The sequence below is a fragment of the Pongo abelii genome, chromosome 9 (genome assembly GCF_028885655.2).
Source record: "Pongo abelii isolate AG06213 chromosome 9, NHGRI_mPonAbe1-v2.0_pri, whole genome shotgun sequence".
Classification (NCBI taxonomy): domain Eukaryota; kingdom Metazoa; phylum Chordata; class Mammalia; order Primates; family Hominidae; genus Pongo; species Pongo abelii.
Genome location: NC_071994.2, coordinates 10,433,208 through 10,454,008, shown reverse-complemented (window position 1 = coordinate 10,454,008; position 20,801 = coordinate 10,433,208). Strand labels below are relative to the sequence as shown.

Below are 20,801 nucleotides of genomic sequence, written 5' to 3'. Positions count from 1 at the left end.
TCCCCACCACACCCCACCAGGCCAGTCCAGCTCCGTCTGAACCCAAGCATTGTTTGTGCCTTGAGGGTGCACACAGATTAAAGGGGGAAGACCCTCAAACAGCCCCTAATGCAGCTTCTGTGGAAGTGGGGCCTGCAGGCCATGAAGACCTCCAGCCCTAGCTCTGCCCCCAAGATGCTGTGACCCTGAGCACTGACCTTTCTGTCTGTCCTCCCTCAGGGCTGGTGTGAAGGTCTCCAGCCATGTCCATGTCCACAGGTCAGGCATTCTTTCTGACTCTCCCTCTTTCCCCCCCTGCGCCACGCCCAGGCATACCCAGATTCCTGTCCAGTTCCCATGGCTATCCACCCGAGACCACTTGGTGCAGGTGGGCATGCTGGCCTGCCACCTTCTTGGAAGCTGGGCCACAGAACCTTAGCCTTGGAGTAGAAATACTGGGTTCAAATCCTGCTCTGCCCCGTGGGCTGAGAGGCTGTATGCAAGTCACTTACCTGCTCAGAGCCTCTTCAGGGGGCTTACGGTCCTGACCTCCTGTGGTTGGGGGCCCATGCCCAGCCCTGGCCCTCCTGCCTGAGCCCTACTGGGAATGGAGTGTACCACTGCTCCTCCTCCTTCTAGCCTCAGTCTGTGGCCTCCCTGGCCCTACCGCTTCCAGGGCCCCAGCCCCCCTCCATTAGAGTGCATCCTTGAAGCAGAGGCTCTGGGGAGGGTCCTGTGGGTCAAGACCGCTCCTTTAATCAAGGGTAGAGTCCGGAAAGGCTGCCTGCCTTCACCATTACTGCCTGCTGAGAAACCCTATTACCATTACCAAGGATGGAAGAAAGTGTCTGGGAAGGAAGGAGCCCTGTAATGGGGGCTGCCCTGGCCTCCGGAGACACAGGGTTGGGGGAGGAGAGAGGCTTAAGCCCAGGAAACAGGTGCCCATCCTGTTTTTTTCCGCAAGGAGCTGCTGCCCAATGCTTCTCTAAAGTACCCTTGCCCAAGGCCTAGGGCCCACAGCTCAGATCCCCTAAGCTCAGGCCTTGGTTCCAGGCTTTGCTAGCCCTGGCACAGGCTGGAGGTTCCACTGCCCCAGAGCTGACCTATGCCCTTTCCTCCCTCCCTGGTATACCCACAGCTTCCAGCCACTCATGTCAATTTGGCATCTCCCACCCATTTGCTTATGTATACAACAACCTTTAGGTTCTGGACAAGGTGACTGAGGCACCTAGAGAGACTAGGTTCTGCCACTAGCAAGAGGCTGCTAGCAAGAGCCGGACTTGAACTCCAGCCTGTGAGGGCAGAGGCCAAGCTCCACCTTGCATGGTTCTGTTTTCCCAGTGAGGTCTAGAGGCTCCTGGGCCTCAGGAAGTCGGAGGGTTGAAATCCTCCTGAGAAGCTGTGTGACCTTGGGCAAGTCCCTTCCCCTCTCTGGGTCTCAAGTGGAGATTATAATCACACCCCACAGGGCCAGGGCTGAGAGCGAGGAGATCCGCCAGGTTAGAGTTGACGGAGAACTTGGTGGGGTGTGGAGGAAGGCCAGGGCCAGGCAGGGCTCCTTGTGGGGGTCTCAGAGCCTGGGGCAAAGGGGCCTGCAGGGGAGCTCCTCCTCCGCTGACCCCTCCTCCCCCAGAGCCAGCTGCATCTCTTTCTGGGTTTCTAGGTGACTTGGCTGGCCCCTCTGGATGAGTTCTACTTTAAACCTGCTGCTGTTACTGCCTCTGTATTGGGGGGGCTCCCACAGGGGCCCCCAGGCAGGAACCCCCCCCACCAGCTAAGCCCTGCGGGAGGGGCTGCAGCCCCCACCCATCCCATTGCCCATGCGCCTTCCTCGCTCCCATCTCTGGAACGCAGATTTCAGGGCACCTGCTGTGGGCCAGGCACTGCAGAGCCCCTCCTCAACCCTCCTGTCTGGGGACACCCACAAAGCTTCTGACCCCTCTGGGCAGACAACAGCGTCCCCCCCGCGGTTCCCAGCCAAGAGGCTCACAGTCAGGCTCCAGTCATGGAGTCTGCGGCAACAAGAAGGGGGCTGTTCTAGGGCCCACTCTGGAAGACCAGGATGCTTGGGTCCTCAAAGGAGGTGGCAGGCGCCCGGCCTCCCTGGGCTAGGGACGGGGGAGGGGTGCCTGCCGGCGGGAGGTCCATTAGCCGGCTAAGTGCTCCCAGGGAGGGGGGACCGCGCAGCATAAGAGTGGGTGAGGCGAAGCCAGGGCCGAGCGGGGCGGGAGAAGCTTTTCCTGCATTCAGCTAAGTGCGACAGAAGAAGGTGGGCGACAGGGCTCTGCGGCGACCCCCGGCCCAAGTCCAGCCCTCCACTGGTACTGCAGCCCCCGTCTCTCAGAAACCTCAGTGGGCTGATCCCGGACCGCCTTAAGCAGCGCCCTCTACACCCAGTCCCTCCAGCGGCTCCCCAACAGCCACTTCGGCCCCCAGCGCCCTCCTTCCACCACAGGCCTGAAGAATCAGGTCCTGCTGAGCCCGGCAGCAAAACCCCCGACCCGTCCGCGTGCCCCTGCCCCAATCCCCGCTCGGGCTGCAGTCGCCGCCCCGGCCGCCAGGGGGAGCCGACGCGGGGCGGGCGGGTCCGACGCGATGGGAGGGGGCGGGGCCCGGGAGGCCCCGCCCCGTCCCCGCCCCGCCCAGGCCCCGCCGAGGCTCTGGTCGGTCCGGGACAGACTGGCGGGCGGGCGGGCGCTGACGCCGCGGGGCCGGAGCGGGCTGCGCGGTGGGAGCAGCGGCGCCGTCGGTCCCCGTCAGGGCTCCGTGGGTTCCCGACCCGCCCCTGGCCCGGCCATGGCGGGCGCCCAGCCCGGCGTCCACGCGCTGCAGCTGGAGCCGCCCACCGTCGTGGAGACCCTGCGGCGCGGGAGTAAGTTCATCAAATGGGACGAGGTAAGCGCGCGGGCCCCTGCTCCGCCCAGATCCCGGGACTCTTTCAGTCAAGCTCGACCAGACGCTGGGGACCCCTACCCCAGCCTCGCCTGCCCGTGGCGCCACCCTCATCCCAGCCTGGCTGCGCCCCGGAAACTTAAGTCCCCGATCGTCTCCGTAATGAAGATTTTGTCCCCCCAGCTCCCAGTCCCTCAGCTCTGGAAAATTTGGCTCCACTCCTTGGCGCAGAGAGTTTGAACCCCAATAAACCCCGTCCCCCCGTTTTCTATTCGTTCTTCCCACCGCTCCCTGCCAGGCTAATTCTGGTTCCTCGATCCTGGCCTGGTCCCCAGACCCCTGCCCAGCACTAGACTACCCAGCTGCAGGACCCTGACCTCCAGGCTGGCTCGGGGCATCCTCATTCTGGGTGTGTGCCAGGGCGCCCCTACTTTCCCCGGTGCCCTGCCTGAACAGTCCTCGTCCATTCATCATTTTCCCCCCTGTTCTGGCTGGCACCCCTTCGCCCTGCTTCTGGATCCCAGCCCAGCTCCCTGCTCAGATGGGAGCACCCAGTCACCCCCTAAGTGGAGACTTTGCCCCCCAAGTTCCTCCACCCCTGGGAACTTTGTTCCCCACTCCTTAGGCTTGGGACCTTGAACCCCAATACATCCTGGCCCCCCTTTCCCTGTCCTGCCCCTGGTGCTTCCCAAATGCCTGTGTCCCCACCTTCGGCTGCTCATCCCCATCCTGGGTCCCCTCTTCTGCCCCCTGGGCCCCTCCTTCCCCAGGGCCTCCACCCGGCCGGCCTGAGCTTCCTCGCGGCTCCTTCCCAGTCAGGCCACGGGCCTGGAAGACTCTGGGCTCTTTTCCGGCTGGGTGGGGCCCCGGGGTAGGCGTGGGAGCTGGGGGGAGGAGATGGGGGCGTGGCCTGAAGCGGCAGGTGTGCGAGGAGGGGTGCCTGGGTGCCCCAGGGGCCGGGGGAGACCCCTCCCCCCAGGCTGGCCTGAAGGGAAAAGTTTCTTCTTTTCCTTCCACTGTGATAAACCCAAATAAGGAAGTAGGAACAGGGAGAGGGCCCTGGGGGTGGGGTGGGGGGTGCTGACAGAGGCTTGGGGCAGGAGAGCAGGGGGCCTGGGCTGCCTTTGAGGTCCAGACCCCTGGGGAGAGGTGGGAGGGAAACACTAGGGGCAGTACCCATAGACTCCCCACCCCCTGCACACCATTCGGGGGCCTCAGGCCCAGGGTAGGTTTGGGAATCCCGAGAGGGGCTGGGGCTGGGTGTCAGCCCACTGAAGTGGGGAGGCCCATGCATCCCCAAATTTTGGGGGCCTTCTGCCCCTTCTGTTCCCAGATGAACACCCATCTTTTGTAAGCAAAGCCTGCCATGGGTGGGGCTGGTGCAATCCCCATTGTCCAGAAGAGGAAACTGAGGTCTGGAAAGCAGAGACTTATCCCAGGCCCCACAATGGGGTGTGGCTGAGGCCAGGAGCTGGGAGCCTGGCAGAAGTCTCCGTTCCCTGCTTCCCAGGTCACAGGACGCTGCAACCACACTGCCTGCAAGCAGGTCCTGGCTGCAATGACCTCGGGCAGGCTACGAAGTGTCCCTGTAACTCAGTGTCCTCATCTGTAAAATGGGAGTGACAACAGCACATGCCTCTTAGGCTGATTAGGAGGCCTTCGTGTGCTCGAAGATGCTAGGTGCATAGAAGTGTACCTGGTGCGCAGCGGGGGCGGTGTGTGTATATGAGATGTATTGATAATAATAATATTGTCCACCAGACACTGAGCAGCATTTTGGGGGTGGCACCCAACATGAGGTGGGGTCATTTTCTGTCTGGAAGAACCTGGAATAGGAGGGTTCTACCTGTAGCCACTTGGTCACTCTGGCCCTGGCCGAGTCTAAGCCCTGGAGGACAGCCCCTCTGGCTGCTGGTCCTGAGTCACACGGGGTGGCCCTGAGATTGTGCCAGGGACCAGGCCCTTCTCAGAAAATGGGGCTGGCATGCACTTCTCTGCCCCCTGCCAGCTGCACGGCCGTTTGAGGGAGGAAGAACTTACTGCCCGGTCCTGAGAGTAGGGCAAGTCCCCTTCTAGGGGGACTGTTCTTCTATAAGATGGGGATGAGCTTTGAGGCTGTGAGGACCCTGGCAGATGTGGTAAGGTGGATAATGGGCTTTGAGGCAGACCAAGGGGCCATCGTGGTGTCCCAAGGGATGCAGAAGGGCAGTGGGAGTCAGACTTCTCACTTTCATGCCTTAAACATTCTGTAGTGGGGTGAATTGGGGGGCTGCCACTGTCGCAGAGCTCTCAGCACTTCTGGGGAAACTGAGCCCAGGATGGGGGCTGGGGACCCCTTCCAGGGGGTGGGTCAGATTTCACGGGTAGAGAAGGAAGGGCAGGGTGTCCTGGCGAAGGGAACATGAGACAAAGCCCTGGGAAAGGTCAGGTAGAATCCTAGGGCCAGAGGGAGGTGAGGCTGGGAAGAGGCGTTGGGGTAGGTGTGACACTGAATGTCACACCTAGGACCTTGGCTTTGTTCTGAGGGCCACAGGCAGCCGCACAGGACCTGTGGACTGGATGAGGTTTCGTCTTAGCTCATGGGCAGGAACTCTGGGGTGCATGATGGGAGGGCCCCAGGGGCCAGGCCTGCACCACAGCCCTCACTTCCTGACTCCTGCTGCCCTGTGCTGTCCCCAGGAGACCTCCAGTCGGAACCTGGTGACCCTGCGTGTGGACCCCAATGGCTTCTTCTTGTACTGGACGGGCCCCAACATGGTGAGGGTGGGCACTGGTGCAGCTCGCTCAGGCCAAGGACCCCTGTCCCAGACCCCTGCCCTGCCCGTGGGGGTGGGGCCCGGCTGCAGGCTGACCTCTCCCACTGCTGCCCAGACAGGAAGTGCTCAGGGCAGGAGCTGAGGCTGGGGCTATAGCCAGGGGCTGGCCACTCCCTGGCCTGGGTAGGGAGCTTGGAGGCTCCTGGCTATCGCCCTGCAGCCTCTCATACCCAGCCCGGCATCTGGTTCCCCCCCAGGAGGTGGACACACTGGACATCAGTTCCATCAGGGACACACGGACAGGCCGGTATGCCCGCCTGCCCAAGGTGAGTGATGGAGCCTGGGAGTGAAGACCACAGCGAGGTTGTAGGGGAGCCCCCTCCTCACCCTTCGCTGTCACCTACTCAGGACCCCAAGATCCGGGAAGTTCTGGGCTTTGGGGGTCCCGATGCCCGGCTGGAGGAGAAGCTGATGACGGTGGTGTCTGGGCCAGACCCGGTGAACACAGTGTTCTTGAACTTCATGGCCGTGCAGGATGACACAGCCAAGGTGGGCTGGCACCAAGGGGACGAGGGGGGAGTCACTGTCTTATTCCGTGAGTCGGCCGTCACTTAACGAACACCTGCTGTGTTCTAGGCTGCTCTGTGACCTACTGTGTACCAGAGACAGCTGTGGACCTGGGTTGTGGCTGGGCAGCCCCTCTGTCCCCCACTCACCGCCTCCCCGTGTATACTGGCCCTCCAGGTCTGGTCTGAGGAGCTGTTCAAGCTGGCTATGAACATCCTGGCTCAGAACGCCTCCCGGAACACCTTCCTGCGCAAAGCGTGAGCCCCAGGCCACCCGAGGGGGAGCTGGGGGGTTCACGTGGCTGTTTTCAGGGTGTGACCTCTTCATCTGCCTTCCCAGATACACGAAGCTGAAGCTGCAGGTGAACCAGGATGGTCGGATCCCCGTCAAGAAGTGAGCACCCCTTCCCCCAGCACCTTCCTCCTGCCCTGACCTTGGTGACCTTTGTCCTCCACTGACCCTGAACCCCTCCTGCCCGCATCAGCATCCTGAAGATGTTCTCAGCAGACAAGAAGCGGGTGGAGACTGCGCTGGAATCCTGTGGCCTCAAATTCAACCGGGTGTGTGGGGTGGGGACGGGGCGGGGTGGGGCGTCACGGTGGGCACCCACCCTTCCAGGGCTGGCCGCCCCTGGCTTCTCACCCCACACTCCTCGACCTCCAGAGTGAGTCCATCCGGCCCGATGAGTTTTCCTTGGAAATCTTTGAGCGGTTCCTGAACAAGTTGTGTCTGCGGCCGGACATTGACAAGATCCTGCTGGAGATGTGAGTGGGCCCGGCCTGCCTCACAGCCCCTGTGCTCTGTGTTTAGGTTCTGCTTAGCGTGCCTCTAGCTCAATGGGGAGAGGGGAAACTGGTGGGCCGGGTCCTGGAGCGCCGGGGGGCGGAGGGGTGCCCGGGGAGAACCTGTTGATGATGTGCCTGTGCTCAGAGCCGCCGTTTCTGCCCCTCAGTTACAGGCAGCTCTGGGCTAACCCTGTGCCAGGGTTGGTTTAATCAGCCCACTCTGCAATGGGGTCCAAGGCTCAGGCGTGTTGTGAGGTCTGGAAGCAAGGGGTGGTGGGCTGACCACTTGGCAGCTCCTAAGCCCCGGCCATTGCCAGTGCCCACTAGTCTGCTGCCTTGACAATCTTGAGTAGTCAGGAGAGTAAAGGGGGAAACTGAGGCCCAGAGGTTGGCCATGACTCACCCAGAGTCCCACTCACTGGGTGCCAGATCCAGGGGCAGGCCTTCTGACTCCCTTGCCCAGGGCAAGGGCTTGGCGAGGGGGTGGGAGCCCTGCGAGGCTCCATCCTGACCCAGCTTCCTGTCCCCTCCAGAGGCGCCAAGGGCAAGCCATACCTGACGCTGGAGCAGCTCATGGACTTCATCAACCAGAAGCAACGCGACCCGAGACTCAACGAAGTGCTGTACCCGCCCCTGCGGCCCTCCCAGGCCCGGCTGCTCATCGAAAAGTATGAGCCCAACCAGCAGTTTCTGGAGCGAGGTGAGCTGGCCGGGGTGCAGGTGGGTGGGGGCAGGTAGGACCCCAGCTGACCCTGCTGATCTCCTCCCACCCTAGACCAGATGTCCATGGAGGGCTTTAGCCGCTACCTGGGAGGCGAGGAGAATGGCATCCTGCCCCTGGAAGCCCTGGATCTGAGCGCAGACATGACCCAGCCGCTGAGTGCCTACTTCATCAACTCCTCGCATAACACCTATCTCACTGGTGAGTGGGGAGCAAGGGTGGCGCCCGTGACCTCTGCCCTGTGACCCTTGCACAGCCCCACTCCTGGGGTACAGTCCTTTTGGCCCATTTGCTCATTCATCGGCCAGTGCTGGGATGCAGGCAGGGAACAGGCAGCCAGCCCTGAGCAGTGGGGCCTCATGGTGGCTTTCCCAGGGAAGGGCTGGAACGGCTTGTTAGGGCCTGCAGCAGGAGAGACTGCAGGGTGCATTTTTTTTTTTGAGACAAGAGTTTCGCTCTTGTTGCCCAGGCTGGAGTGCAATGGCACGATCTCGGCTCACCGCAACCTCTGCCTCCCAGGTTCAAGCGATTCTTCTGCCTCAGCCTCCCAAGTAGCTGGGATTACAGGCATGCGCCACCACGCCCGGCTAATTTTGTATTTTTAGTAGAGATGGGGTTTCTCCATGTTGGTCAGGCTGGTCTCAAACTCTCGACCTCAGGTGATCCGCCTGCCTCGCCCTCCCAAAGTGCTGGGATTATAGGCATGAGCCACCCTGCCCAGCCTGCAGGGTGCTTTTAAGAGGCTGGAAGGGGGTTGGGTGCGGTGACTCATGCCTGTAATCCCAGAACTTTGGGAGGCTAAAGCAGGCAGATCACTTGAGCCCAGGTTTTGAGACCAGTCTGGGCAACATAGCATGACCCCATCTCTACAAATAATTTTTAAAAAATTAGCTGGGCATAGTGGCGCATGCCTCTGGTCCCAGCTGCTTGGGAGGCTGAGGTGGGAGTATCGCTTGGTTCTGGGAAGGTTGAGGCAGAAGTAAGCTGTGATTGCACCACTGCACTCCAGCCTGGGTGACAGAGTGAGACCCTTTCTAAAAAAAAAATTAAATAAATAATAAAAAAGCAGAAAGGAAGCTGGTGGGGCAGGGTGCAGAGTGCCGGAGATAGGTGCCTGCTAAGAGAGAGAGAGCAAGGCAGGGCTAAGCCCAGGGGCCTAGAGGCACTTGGATTTATCCTGAGTAGGAGGGAGAGGCTTTTTGGAGGGTGAAGCAGAAGAGATGATGTGACCTGATATGATATGTTTTTAGAAGGATGATGCCAGGTGCTCTATAGAGATTGGATTGAGGCCAGGCACAGTGGTTCACGCCTGTAATCCCAGAACTTTGAGAGGCTGAGGCGTGGATCACCTGAGGTCAGGAGTTCGAGACTAGCCTGGCCAACATGGTGAAACCCCGTCTCTACTAAAAATACAAAAATTAGCCAGGCATGGTGGTGGGCAACTGTAATCCCAGCTACTCGGGAGGCTGAGGCAGGAGAATCACTTGAACCAGGGAGGCGGAGGTTGCAGTGAGCCAAGGTCGTGCCACCGCACTCCAGCCTGGGTGACAGAGCGAGATTCCGTCTCAAAAAAAAAAAAGAGAGATTGGATTGGAGGCAGGGAGGCCTGGAGTCTTCCACACAGGAGGTGGTGTGAGCTGTGCCAGGGCTGAGGTGGGCGGAGGGAGTGAGGAGACGGAGGGATTGTTGAGGCAGTAGGGAGCTATAGTAAGTCTCAGGGATGACTCCCCCAGCTCACGCTGGTGGGATGGACAGGTGGTGGGTATCCATCTGAGAGACAGAGAGCCCTCTGCAAATCCAGCATGGCCTGGTTCCAGGTGGGGCCGGGGTGGTGAGGAGCTGGGCTGGTGGGCGGCCTTGGTGACGGAGCCTCGCCCCCAGCGGGGCAGCTGGCTGGGACCTCGTCGGTGGAGATGTACCGCCAGGCACTGCTGTGGGGCTGCCGCTGCGTGGAGCTGGACGTGTGGAAGGGACGGCCGCCCGAGGAGGAACCCTTCATTACCCACGGCTTCACCATGACCACAGAGGTGCCTCTGCGTGACGTGCTGGAGGCCATTGCCGAGACCGCCTTCAAGACCTCACCCTACCCCGTCATCCTCTCCTTCGAGAACCATGTGGACTCGTGAGTGAGCCCCTGGCATGAAACCCCGTGGACCCGGGGACAGTCCTCCCGCCTCAGCGCTATTGGACTGCTCAGGGACCTCCAACCCTGCGAACCGCCGCTGACATGTCCCGTAGACCTCAGCTTCCCCTGAGGACCTCTGACCTCTGACCTCGGTTTCGCAGGGCAAAGCAGCAGGCAAAGATGGCTGAATACTGCCGCTCCATCTTTGGAGATGCGCTACTCATCGAGCCTCTGGACAAGTACCCGGTACAGGAGCTCGGAGCGAGGGGGGTGGCGTGGGGGCCAGGGTGCTGTGGACCCGGTCTAGGGCCCTGACTCGTCCATGCCTGCCCAGCTGGCCCCAGGCGTTCCCCTGCCCAGCCCCCAGGACCTGATGGGCCGTATCCTGGTGAAGAACAAGAAGCGGCACCGACCCAGCGCAGGTGGCCCAGACAGCGCCGGGCGCAAGCGGCCCCTGGAGCAGAGCAATTCTGCCCTGAGCGAGAGCTCCGCGGCCACCGAGCCCTCCTCCCCGCAGCTTGGTAGGCCCCAGCCCGGCCCGCCACCCTGACCTGACCCCAGCCTCTGGCCTCATGCTCCAGACCCTGTGACACTTCATCCCAGACCCCCAGCCCACCCTCCCGCCTCGCTCGCGCCTGTTCCCACAACTGGCCTGTCTCCTCACCACCTGTTGGCTGGTGTGGGGCCTCTGACCCCTGACCTCAGGTGCAGGTCTCACCGAGCTGCACCCCAACTCCTGACTCCCAACCTCAGCCTCTCACCTGTCAGAGCTTTTCCACAACCCGGTGATGGTTCTGAAGGCTGACCTCTGACCTTAGTAAACCACATCCCACACTGGGTGTGACCTCGGGCCCCTAAGCCCTCGCTGAGTTCACCTGCCCAGTTGGTTATCATTTCAGCAGACCTCTGACCTCTCACCCCTGACTATTCACCTCACTGTGCCCCCTGCTTAGACGTGGCTCTGACTTACCCCTGACCTGTAACCCCTCTGTGTCATCCCTTACCCCGCTATTAAAGCTGTGGTACGCTACTTCCTGACTTCTTACCGCACTGAACCACCCTATCTACCTCCCTGCTGAATACCACTCCAGACCTTTACCTTTGACCTATGACCCCTCTCAACCACTACTGGGTTTAATACCATCTGCCCCCTGACCTCTTGGCCTCTCCCCAAGCCACACTGCCCTGAGAGTACCCCTTGAATTCCCCACTGAGTCACCTCTGCACACACTGGGAAAAACCCTTCCAGGCTTCCTAAGCAGCTGTGTGGTCCTGACCCCTGACCCTGTGGCCCTGTCCTCTGCAGGCTCTCCCAGCTCTGACAGCTGCCCAGGCCTGAGCAACGGGGAGGAGGTGGGGCTTGAGAAGCCCAGCCTGGAGCCTCAGAAGTCTCTGGGTGAGGAGGGCCTGAACCGGGGCCCCTATGTTCTCGGACCTGCTGACCGTGAGGATGAGGAGGAAGATGAGGAAGAGGAGGAACAGACAGACCCCAAAAAGCCAACTACAGATGAGGTCAGGCCCACAGGGTGGGCAGGTGGGGGAGGTAGCATCTATTTACCTCCCAGGGGGCTGGGTCTCACCATCAACAAGACTGACATCACCCCTGCCTCAAGACTGTCATCACCCCTGCCTCCTGGGGCTCAGTGTGGGTGTGACTGAAGGTGGGAGGAGGGGTCTTCAGTCATCAGGCATGGAAACAAGCACACAGTTCTGCTGGTGATGTGGCCTGGGAGGTGCGAGTTAGGGTACAGAACTGGCAGAGGTCAGGAAGTCTGCCCTGGGCAGGGAGGCTGGGCAGGGAGACCTCAGGAAGGGGGACAGTGGCCGGGCGCGGTGGCTCACACCTGTAATCCCAGCTCTCAGGGAGGCAAGAGGCAGGAGGATAGCTTGAGCCCAGGAGTTCGAGACCTGCCTGGGCAATATAGCGAGACCCTGTTCTCCAGAAAAAGGAGAAACAAAAACAAAAACAAAACGAAGGGGGGACAGCATGTGCAAAGGTCCTGGGGCAGGGTCAGGGAGTGCAGGAGTGGGGAGCATTGAGTAGCTGTGGAGTGGTACAGAAAAAATCAGTCTGAGCTGGGCGTGGTGGCTCACACCTGTGATCCCAGCTACTCGGGAGGCTGAGGCACGAGAATCCCTTGAACCTGGGAGGTGGAGGTTGCAGTGAGCTGAGATTACACCATTGCACTCCAGCCTGGGCTACAAAGGGAGACTCTGTCTCAAAAAGAAAAAAAAAATAAGACATTGCTATAAAGACAATTACTGGAGCAGTTAGTGAAATTTAAAGATGGACTACATATTAGATAATATGTTAATGTTTTGTTTCCTGAATTTAATTATTGGATTGGAGTTATAGAAGAGAATGTCCATATATGCTGAAGTATTTATGGGTAAAGGGTCATGATGTCTATAATTTACTCCCAAATGATTCAGTAAAAGTAATGATAATTGTAACACCTATATGGGCCAGGCGAGGTGGCTCATGCCTGTAATCCCAGCACTTTGGGAGGCTGAGGTGGGCGAGTCACCTGAGGTTGGGAGGTTCAAGACCAGCCTGGCCAACATGGTGAAACCCCATCTCTACTAAAAATACATAAATGAGCCGGGCAAGGTGGCGGGCGCCTGTAATCCCAGCTACTTGGGAGGCTGAGGCAGGAAAATTGCTTGAGCTGGGTGGTGTACAGGGCGCATCAGTGAGACCCCAGGGAGAAGATTGTCGGCACCGCCAGCAGTGCGTGTATAGTGATGGGAAGAGGGTCATGCCTCCTTCGTGAGGGGCAGGTGAGGGAATGGCCAGCTGTGGCAGGAATGGCACTGCTGACCCTGGGTTGGGGCCCACAGGGCACGGCCAGCAGCGAGGTGAATGCCACTGAGGAGATGTCCACGCTTGTCAACTACGTCGAGCCTGTCAAGTTCAAGTCCTTTGAGGCTGCTCGAAGTGAGTAGGGGTGGGTGGCAGGCATGGGAGCTTGCCCAGCTCAGCCCTGCCAGGTCTGATGCCCTTGCTTGGCTCACCCCTAAGAGAGGAACAAATGCTTCGAGATGTCGTCCTTCGTGGAGACCAAGGCCATGGAGCAACTGACCAAGAGCCCCATGGAGTTTGTGGAGTATCCTTTGAAGGTGGTGTGGGTGGGCAGGCCAGGGTGGGGTGCTCGGAGGCCGGCTCCGGTGTTCTGTCCCCACTTGTGCCACCTGCACAGGGTGCTGGCCCTCCGGTGGCCCTCCTGCACCCTGACCTGGGGCTTGGGTAGGACCAGGCAGTCTCAGGGGGCATGGCTAGGCTGAGAAACGGAGGCCGGGTGTGGGGGGTCACAGGAGCACCTGGCTGAGGCCGGAGGTGGAGGCTGACGGGGTGGGCCCTGGCACCTGTGTGGCTCCTGACCACCAACCTCAGATACAACAAGCAGCAGCTCAGCCGCATCTACCCCAAGGGCACCCGCGTGGACTCCTCCAACTACATGCCCCAGCTCTTCTGGAACGTAGGGTGCCAGCTTGTTGCACTCAACTTCCAGACCCTCGGTGAGCCCTGGCCCCCTCCATCTTGACCCCGACCCTCAGTCTTACTGACTTCTGACCCATGATCCTGCTGGTCTTGCCTGAATGGACCTCTGACCCTGTCTAATCCCAGATCCCAGGGGAACCGAGCCCCCGACTCACCCCGCCTCCTGCCCTTGGCTGATGCCAGACCCCTCCCCTGTCTGATCTGTCCTGGATCCGGACCCTGATGCCATTTGAGCCCACCCCTGACCCCGGACCTTGGATGCCATCTGACCTGATGATGTCTCATTCCCCACATGGCACCGTCCTGCCTGATCCCTGCCCCTGCTCGACTTGCCCATGGCGCCCCAGATGTGGCGATGCAGCTCAACGCGGGCGTTTTTGAGTACAACGGGCGCAGCGGGTACCTGCTCAAGCCGGAGTTCATGCGGCGGCCGGACAAGTCCTTCGACCCCTTCACTGAGGTCATCGTGGATGGCATCGTGGCCAATGCCTTGCGGGTCAAGGTGGGGCCTGGGGGTCTGGTGCTCAGGCCAGGGGTGTCCTGGGGGCAGGACTCTCAGCATCCGCCTCACCCTCCTTGGCCCACCCCCCAGGTGATCTCAGGGCAGTTCCTGTCCGACAGGAAGGTGGGCATCTACGTGGAGGTGGACATGTTTGGCCTCCCTGTTGACACGCGGCGCAAGTACCGCACCCGGACCTCTCAGGGGAACTCATTCAACCCCGTGTGGGACGAGGAGCCCTTCGACTTCCCCAAGGTGAGCCTGGCCCCCGCACCCGCCCAGGCGCAGGCAGATCCAGCCCAGACCACCCCGGCTCTCAGGTGGGAGAACAGGAACCAGGCACACCGTTGGCGACTGGGGATCAGAAAGTGGGGGGCGCCATAGGTCCCCCAGGACCTGCCTGTCCGAGTGTCAGGCTCCCTGCCCTCCTCAGGGTAAGAGACCAGGGTGAGAAGGTGAGATGGGGGTTGGGGGGTGTCAGCTAGACGTCTGGTGTCCCCTGCAAGGCGTGGACACAGCCTGCCTCATCTCTGAGGCAGGAGCTGAGGTCACAACCCCAAGCTCATATCCGCTCTTCCGCACCTCGCACGGCCCTGCATGGATGCGGCCTCTGCTCCCAACCTGGGCGCGTGTGTTCTTGGTTTCCTGCTCATGGCTCACTCCTGTTTCTAAACTGGCGATGACCAGAACTGTCTGTGGGGGCCCTGGAGGGGCCTGGCTGCCTGTCATCTTGCCTCAGGGTCCTGATGGCTGCAGTCATTCAGTAGGCCAGGCCATGGAGGTAGGGGTCAGCTGTCAGCTTAGTGGCGATGGTGGCTGATGGTCAGTAGGTCAGCTCGTCTGAAGGTCTGCTCTGTTAGGCTTTGATGGCTGTGGTTAGCTGTGGCCTGGTAGCCACGGTGGCCCGGGGTCAGCCCTGCGGCTCAGCTCCAGTCTGGCCCACAGGTGGTGCTGCCCACGCTGGCTTCACTTCGCATCGCAGCCTTTGAGGAGGGGGGTAAATTCGTAGGGCACCGGATCCTGCCTGTCTCTGCCATCCGCTCCGGTGAGGCCTTGGTGGGCTCTGGGCAGCACAGCGGGCAGTGGGTAGGGCCCCCACCTGGCCCAGCAACCCGACCTTGCCCTCCTGACTGCCCAGGGTACCACTACGTCTGCCTGCGGAACGAGGCCAACCAACCGCTGTGCCTGCCGGCCCTACTTATCTACACCGAAGCCTCGGACTACATTCCTGACGACCACCAGGGTGAGCTGGGGGTGGGCGGGGCCGGCCTAGCCAGGGAGTGTGAGGGACAAGGGCCACCCCCAGGGCCTGGGAGTGGCCGAGCTGGATGGCCCCGACTGAGTGGGGAACAGATCCGAGGACAAGCTCTGGAATTCCTCATTGAGACCAGAGGTGGCGGGTGGGGGTGGCCTGGGGGCTCTGTCTCTGAGACCCTGGCCTTCTGCCTCCCCACAGACTACGCGGAGGCCCTGATCAACCCCATTAAGCACGTCAGCCTGATGGACCAGAGGGCCCGGCAGCTGGCCGCCCTCATTGGGGAGAGTGAGGTGAGCCGGGGCAGGGCAGGACTCAGGCTCACTGTGACCCAGGGGGCCGCTGTGGCCATGTGAGGAGGGGCTTCTGGTCTCTCTAGCGCAGTAGGCTTGGCAGCCCTGGGATTTTGAGGAGATGAAAACCACCCATTTGCATTCAGGAGGCCTTCAGGTCAGACCTAGGCCGGAATTCCTCCAGCTCCATGCAGGCTCGGAGTGGGGGTACAGGGGTCCCAGCCACTTCGTCAGGGCAGTGCGAAGCCACAGAAGCTGTTCAGACGTTGTGTCCTGGGAGTCATGAGGAGGGCAGTGGCTTCCGTGGGGAGGGGTCAGGCGCAGAGGTTCACCTGCACTTCCAGACCCAGTCCCCCCGGGGCCTGCGGCAGTCAGGCGGGGAGAGACGACTGCAATTAGGGCTGCCCGGAGCTGTTAGCGGAGAGGCTGGTGCCCACTCTGCGGTTGAGTCCTCTGTTGATTTAATCAGGAGCTGAGCAGCAAGGAAAATGAGCGACTGTAGGCAAGGCTGGGGGACACGGGCAGGGGAGGAGAGGAGGCTTGGGGCTGGGCCAGGCCTTTCCAGAACAATCTGGGAGTTACTGAGCACATGCAGTGGGCTGGCATTATGTTATCTTCCCCACAGCCCATGTGGAAAAGGGGGTTTAGAAAGGCTTGATTTATAGCTCTTCTCATGCAGACAGCCTCCTGTTACAGAGCAGCCCAGCAGTGGCTTGGACTAAGGGATGCTGACAGGGGTGCTAGGGGCCCCAGGAGGTGGTAGAGGACAGAAGGGTCTGGAGGGAACAGCATTTCTGAAAAGAGCATTCTCCTTTCTCCCTATAGGCTCAGGCTGGCCAAGAGATGTGCCAGGACACCCAGTCTCAGCAGCTGGGGTCTCAGCCGTCCTCAAACCCCACCCCTAGCCCACTGGATGCCTCCCACCGCCGGCCCCTCGGCCCCACCACCTCCCCTACCAGCACCTCCCTCAGCAGTCCAGGTAAGGAGCAGCCTGGGTCGGGGGTGGGCTGCGGGGAGGCACCCCACCACCCTGTCCTCCAGCTCCTCACAGGGCCTCTGCTCCCCAGGGCAGCGCGACGATCTCATCGCTAGCATCCTCTCAGGTAGGGGGCAGGGTACCTGGAGGCGGGGGGCTGCCTTGCAGGTTCCCCCCTCCCCCGCCCACCTTTGCTCTGCTGCTCCCAGAGGTGGCCCCCACCCCGCTGGATGAGCTCCGAGGTCACAAGGCTCTGGTCAAGCTCCGGAGCCGGCAAGAGCGAGACCTGCGGGAGCTGCGCAAGAAGCATCAGCGGAAGGCAGTCACCCTCACCCGCCGCCTGCTGGATGGCCTGGCTCAGGCACAGGCTGAGGGCAGGTGCCGGCTGCGGCCAGGTGCCCTGTGAGTGTCTGGACCGCCTGTGTGCTATGTGTGCTGGGTGCGCTGATGTGAACATGGGGGTCGGTGGGCATGGAGAGATGGCAAGAGCCGCTCCTTGACCCCCAGGGAGGAGGGTTCAGTGCAAGGACGGAGGAGGCTTTCCACACCAGGTGTCCCTGTGTCCCCCAGGGAGTGACATCTCTTTTGAAGTCCGTGAGGAGCATGTTGCCCAAACAGGCTCCCATCACTTGGGTGGAGCTAACAGGCCTCCTGGTTTGCATAACAGACCTGGCCCCATGGGATGGTGTCTGCCATCGCTTGCCAGGATGTGCCCCCCTACACACCCTCCCCATCCCAGTCCACGTGACGGGCCCAAGCATCACTCAGAGGGGTTCTCCTCGCAGAGGTGGGGCCACTGATGTGGAGGACACGAAGGAGGGGGAGGACGAGGCAAAGCGGTATCAGGAGTTCCAGAACAGACAGGTGCAGAGCCTGCTGGAGCTGCGGGAGGCCCAGGTGGACGCAGAGGCCCAGCGGAGGCTGGAACACCTGAGACAGGTAGGGGGCCTGCAGTGGCCAGGGAAAGGCTCCTGGATAGACCCGTCATCAGCCTGGCGTCACCTGTCAGCTCCCTGTGTCCACAGGCTCTGCAGCGGCTCAGGGAGGTCGTCGTTGATGCAAACACAACTCAGTTCAAGAGGCTGAAAGAGATGAACGAGAGGTGAAAGCCGAGGATTGTCTATGGGAAGGGCTGGGGACTTCTAGTACCAGAAGGAGGGCAGGGTCTGTGCTTCTGCCGCTGACCCCTCCTCTTCCCCTGCCGGCTTCTCCAGGGAGAAGAAGGAGCTGCAGAAGATCCTGGACAGAAAGCGCCATAACAGCATCTCGGAGGCCAAGACGAGGGACAAGCATAAGAAGGAGGCGTAAGGGCACTGGGGCCGGGGGCCATCTGGGTACTGGGGAGGCAGGGCAGGCGTCTGGGCCCCGAGCCATCCTGCGTTGCTCCTGTGCAGGGAACTGACGGAGATTAACCGTCGGCACATCACTGAGTCAGTCAACTCCATCCGTCGGGTGAGTCAGGCTCCCGGGCCACCCTACCCCACCTCCCTTCCTTCACTCATCAGACACCCGTCTCCGTGCCTGGCCTGGTGCCACATTGCCCTCAAGGTTCTTCTAGAGCCTTTCTCAAGTGCCCAACAGCCCCAGGGTACCCACATCATACCCAAAGCCAACTGTCTGTACCAGTGCCCCTGGCTTTGGTGTCCTTGGGCCCAGTCCTCTCACAACCCTGATACATCACCCTGGGAGCCTTCGCCCACCTGACTTCTTTATTTTTCTTTGAGACAGAGTCTTGCTCTGTCACCCAGGCTGGAGTGCAGTGGCGCGATCTTGGCTCACTGCAACCTCTGCCTCTTGGGTTCAAGCAATTCTCTTGCCTCAGCCTCCCGAGTAGCTGGGATTACAGGCATTCGCCACCACGCCCAGCTAATTTTTGTATTTTTAATAGAGATGCGGTTTCACCATGTTGGCCAGGCTGGTCTCGAACTCCTGACCTCAGGTGGTCTGCCCACCTCAGCCTCCTAAAGTGCTGGGATTATAGGTGTGAGCCACTGTGCCTGGCCTCGCCCACCTGACTTCTATACCCAGCCAGAGCCTCGAGGCTCTAGCCCCTCCCTCGGGGCCCCTCAGCTGAGCCCTTGCCCACCCCTGTAGCTGGAGGAGGCCCAGAAGCAGCGGCATGACCGTCTTGTGGCTGGGCAGCAGCAGGTCCTGCAACAGCTGGCAGAAGAGGAGCCCAAGGTGAGGGCATGGGCGAACAGGTGGGCAGATGGGGTGCAAGGCAGCCAGGCCTCGCCTGTGATGCCCGTCCTCCTCCCACAGCTGCTGGCCCAGCTGGCCCAGGAGTGTCAGGAGCAGCGGGCGAGGCTCCCCCAGGAGATCCGCCGGAGCCTGCTGGGCGAGATGCCGGAGGGGCTGGGGGACGGGCCTCTGGTGGCCTGTGCCAGCAATGGTCACGCACCCGGGAGCAGCGGGCACCTGTCGGGCGCTGACTCCGAGAGCCAGGAGGAGAACACGCAGCTCTGAACTGGCTGAGCGAGGTGGCCGCAGGGCCAGGGCGGGCGCTGGGTGGAGGGCAGGAGGCAACGACACTAATGCTTTTTTTTTTTTTTTTTAACTTTTTATCTAGAAATTTTATTTTTTTAAACCCGGGGCAAGTACCTCAGCTAACTCCCTTCATCCTCCCGGGGCCCCTCCTTCCTGCCCTCAGTCTTAGGTTAGGGCCCTGGTCAGGGCTTTGCTCCCCGTGACACCCACACCCTCGAGCTAGCAGCGTCTCCTCCCTTCCCTGGGAGAGCTGGCTGGAGACTTGGAGCTCCGGGAAGTAGGAGTCACATTTTTTTCTCTATTCTTTGGGGATTTTTTTTACATGAATAAAAGTGGATTTCAGGGACCCTGTGTGCAGTGTGATTTGGGGTGACAGGACTCTGGGCCCTAAGTTTCCTCATGTATAAAATGGGCTTTGGGCGTTTGGTGGGGTTGAGGTCACGTCTCCAGCCAAGGGCTGCTGGGTTGAACCTGAGCTTGCCCTGCCGAGTCTGCTGAGCTTCCGTGGCCTTCTGCTTGTGCCCTCTGCCCCCAAGTCGCTGTTCCTGTTCCCCCATCCTCATGACTTTCGTCTCTCCGAGGCTCTCCCTGTTCTCTCTTTGCTGAGGCTCAGGCCTCTGCTTCAGGAAGCCTTCCCTGCCCCGTTCCTGTGGCCTGATATGACCCAAACGCCTAGCATCTTCCGCCGGGGCTGCTCTGGGCCCCCGACAGGCAGTTGACTCTATCGGGTGATGGATCGGCCAGGGTGGAGCAGGGCAGCTCAGAACCTGCCCAACACCAGGGGACCCGGGTCTTCAGAGATAGGTGGGCAGTAGGCCTGCCTGTGACCCTGGGGGAAGGGAAGTGGACAGTCACAGACACGCAGGGGTTGGGCCACCCAGCATCCCCTCATCCCTGTGAGGGAGATGTTATGCCTGTTTTACAGATGAGGAGACTGAGGCCCGGAGCCATCTCTTGTGTGCCAGGCCACAGCTAAGTCAAGACGTCCTGACCTGGAGGCAGGGCAGGCCTGGACCCTCCGTGGTGGACTGTCTTCAGCCAGCCTGGACCTGTCCCATGCCTCAAGACCAGCGAAAAGTGGCAGAGAGCCCACAGTGCGGGCTCGAGGGCGGGGCTGGGCTCGCAGCAGGGTCGGCTTGGCACCTCTTCAAGGCCTCTCCCAGCTTCCTGGCTCTTCCCAGGCTGCCCGCCTGCATCCCTCCTCCAGGGGAAGGCGGCCTCTTATCTGGGCTTATCTCCTGCCAATTGAGTATCTTCTTTGCTTTGTTTTTGCTGCAGCCTCAGGCAAACAGATGGGGTGGGGAGGCCAGGGAAACAGGCTCCGGAGTAGGGCCCTCCTCCCTCAGGGTCAATGCAATGGCCCCAGACCTCCTCACTTCTGCTGTGGGACCCTGCTCACTTCAGCGTATTCCGTATCCAGGCTCCTCAGCAGCCAACTCCCATCTTCCTGACTCTAGCTGGTGTCCAGAGGGACACACTGCAAGTCAGTTCCCAGGTCCTCAAATACCAGCTGAATGGCTAACTCCTGGGTGTGAGATTCCAGCCCCTCAGAAGCCTGGCCTCTGCTGCTCCCCTATCCTTCCATGGGTCCACTCCTTCCTGCGCCGGGAGGGATGACCCTCACCTCACCTTCAGGTCGCAGCTCTAGCTGCCTCCTCCCTGAAGCCCTCTCTCTGACTGCCCTGCCGACTCCGGGCCCTCGGGAGCTTCCGCGAGCAGGGCCGTGGCGCAATGCATCTCTGCCCAGCACCAAGCACCGGCCCGGGTTATAGGGGGCGCCAATAAATCTTTCTGGAACGGAGCCCCCGCTCTGTCCGGGTCCCCGCGTGAAGCCTGAGTTTCCAGCGACCGCGCGGCTGCCAGCCTGGCTCCGCCGCTCCCTCCCGCCTTGGCGCGGTCCGCCAGGTCCCCGGGCGGCGCTGGCCCCGCGCCGGCCACACAGTAGCTGCTGGAAAGGGCCGACC

At 61.1% G+C, this 20,801-nt stretch overlaps 1 protein-coding gene across 1 annotated transcript; it reads left to right on the top strand.

Annotated features, from left to right (window-relative positions):
- Nucleotides 1-2,608: 2,608 nt before the first annotated feature.
- On the top strand, nucleotides 2,609-19,183 carry PLCB3 (phospholipase C beta 3). Its single transcript, XM_024255240.3, has 31 exons — nucleotides 2,609-2,874; nucleotides 5,551-5,628; nucleotides 5,885-5,953; nucleotides 6,036-6,176; nucleotides 6,372-6,451; nucleotides 6,534-6,587; nucleotides 6,679-6,754; nucleotides 6,858-6,958; nucleotides 7,513-7,679; nucleotides 7,755-7,901; nucleotides 9,582-9,822; nucleotides 9,987-10,071; nucleotides 10,160-10,346; nucleotides 11,132-11,337; nucleotides 12,667-12,763; nucleotides 12,848-12,932; nucleotides 13,220-13,344; nucleotides 13,675-13,829; nucleotides 13,920-14,081; nucleotides 14,772-14,871; nucleotides 14,965-15,069; nucleotides 15,283-15,374; nucleotides 16,200-16,353; nucleotides 16,442-16,477; nucleotides 16,560-16,752; nucleotides 17,136-17,289; nucleotides 17,376-17,452; nucleotides 17,565-17,654; nucleotides 17,745-17,802; nucleotides 18,445-18,531; nucleotides 18,613-19,183. The coding sequence occupies exons 1-31, from the start codon at nucleotides 2,776-2,778 to the stop codon at nucleotides 18,814-18,816; spliced, it is 3,705 nt and encodes a 1,234-aa protein (XP_024111008.1). The 5' UTR covers nucleotides 2,609-2,775; the 3' UTR covers nucleotides 18,817-19,183.
- Nucleotides 19,184-20,801: the final 1,618 nt, after the last annotated feature.

What these genes read in the sequence shown, in the direction of transcription:
- PLCB3 (XM_024255240.3), top strand. Translation starts at nt 2,776, where the DNA reads ATGGCGGGCGCCCAGCCCGGCGTCCACGCGCTGCAGCTGGAGCCGCCC. An exon ending in TGCAGGATGACACAGCCAAG is followed by an intron (nt 6,177 to 6,371) that starts GTGGGCTGGCAC and finishes CTGGCCCTCCAG; the next exon opens with GTCTGGTCTGAGGAGCTGTT. An exon ending in CACCTCCCTCAGCAGTCCAG is followed by an intron (nt 16,354 to 16,441) that starts GTAAGGAGCAGC and finishes TCTGCTCCCCAG; the next exon opens with GGCAGCGCGACGATCTCATC.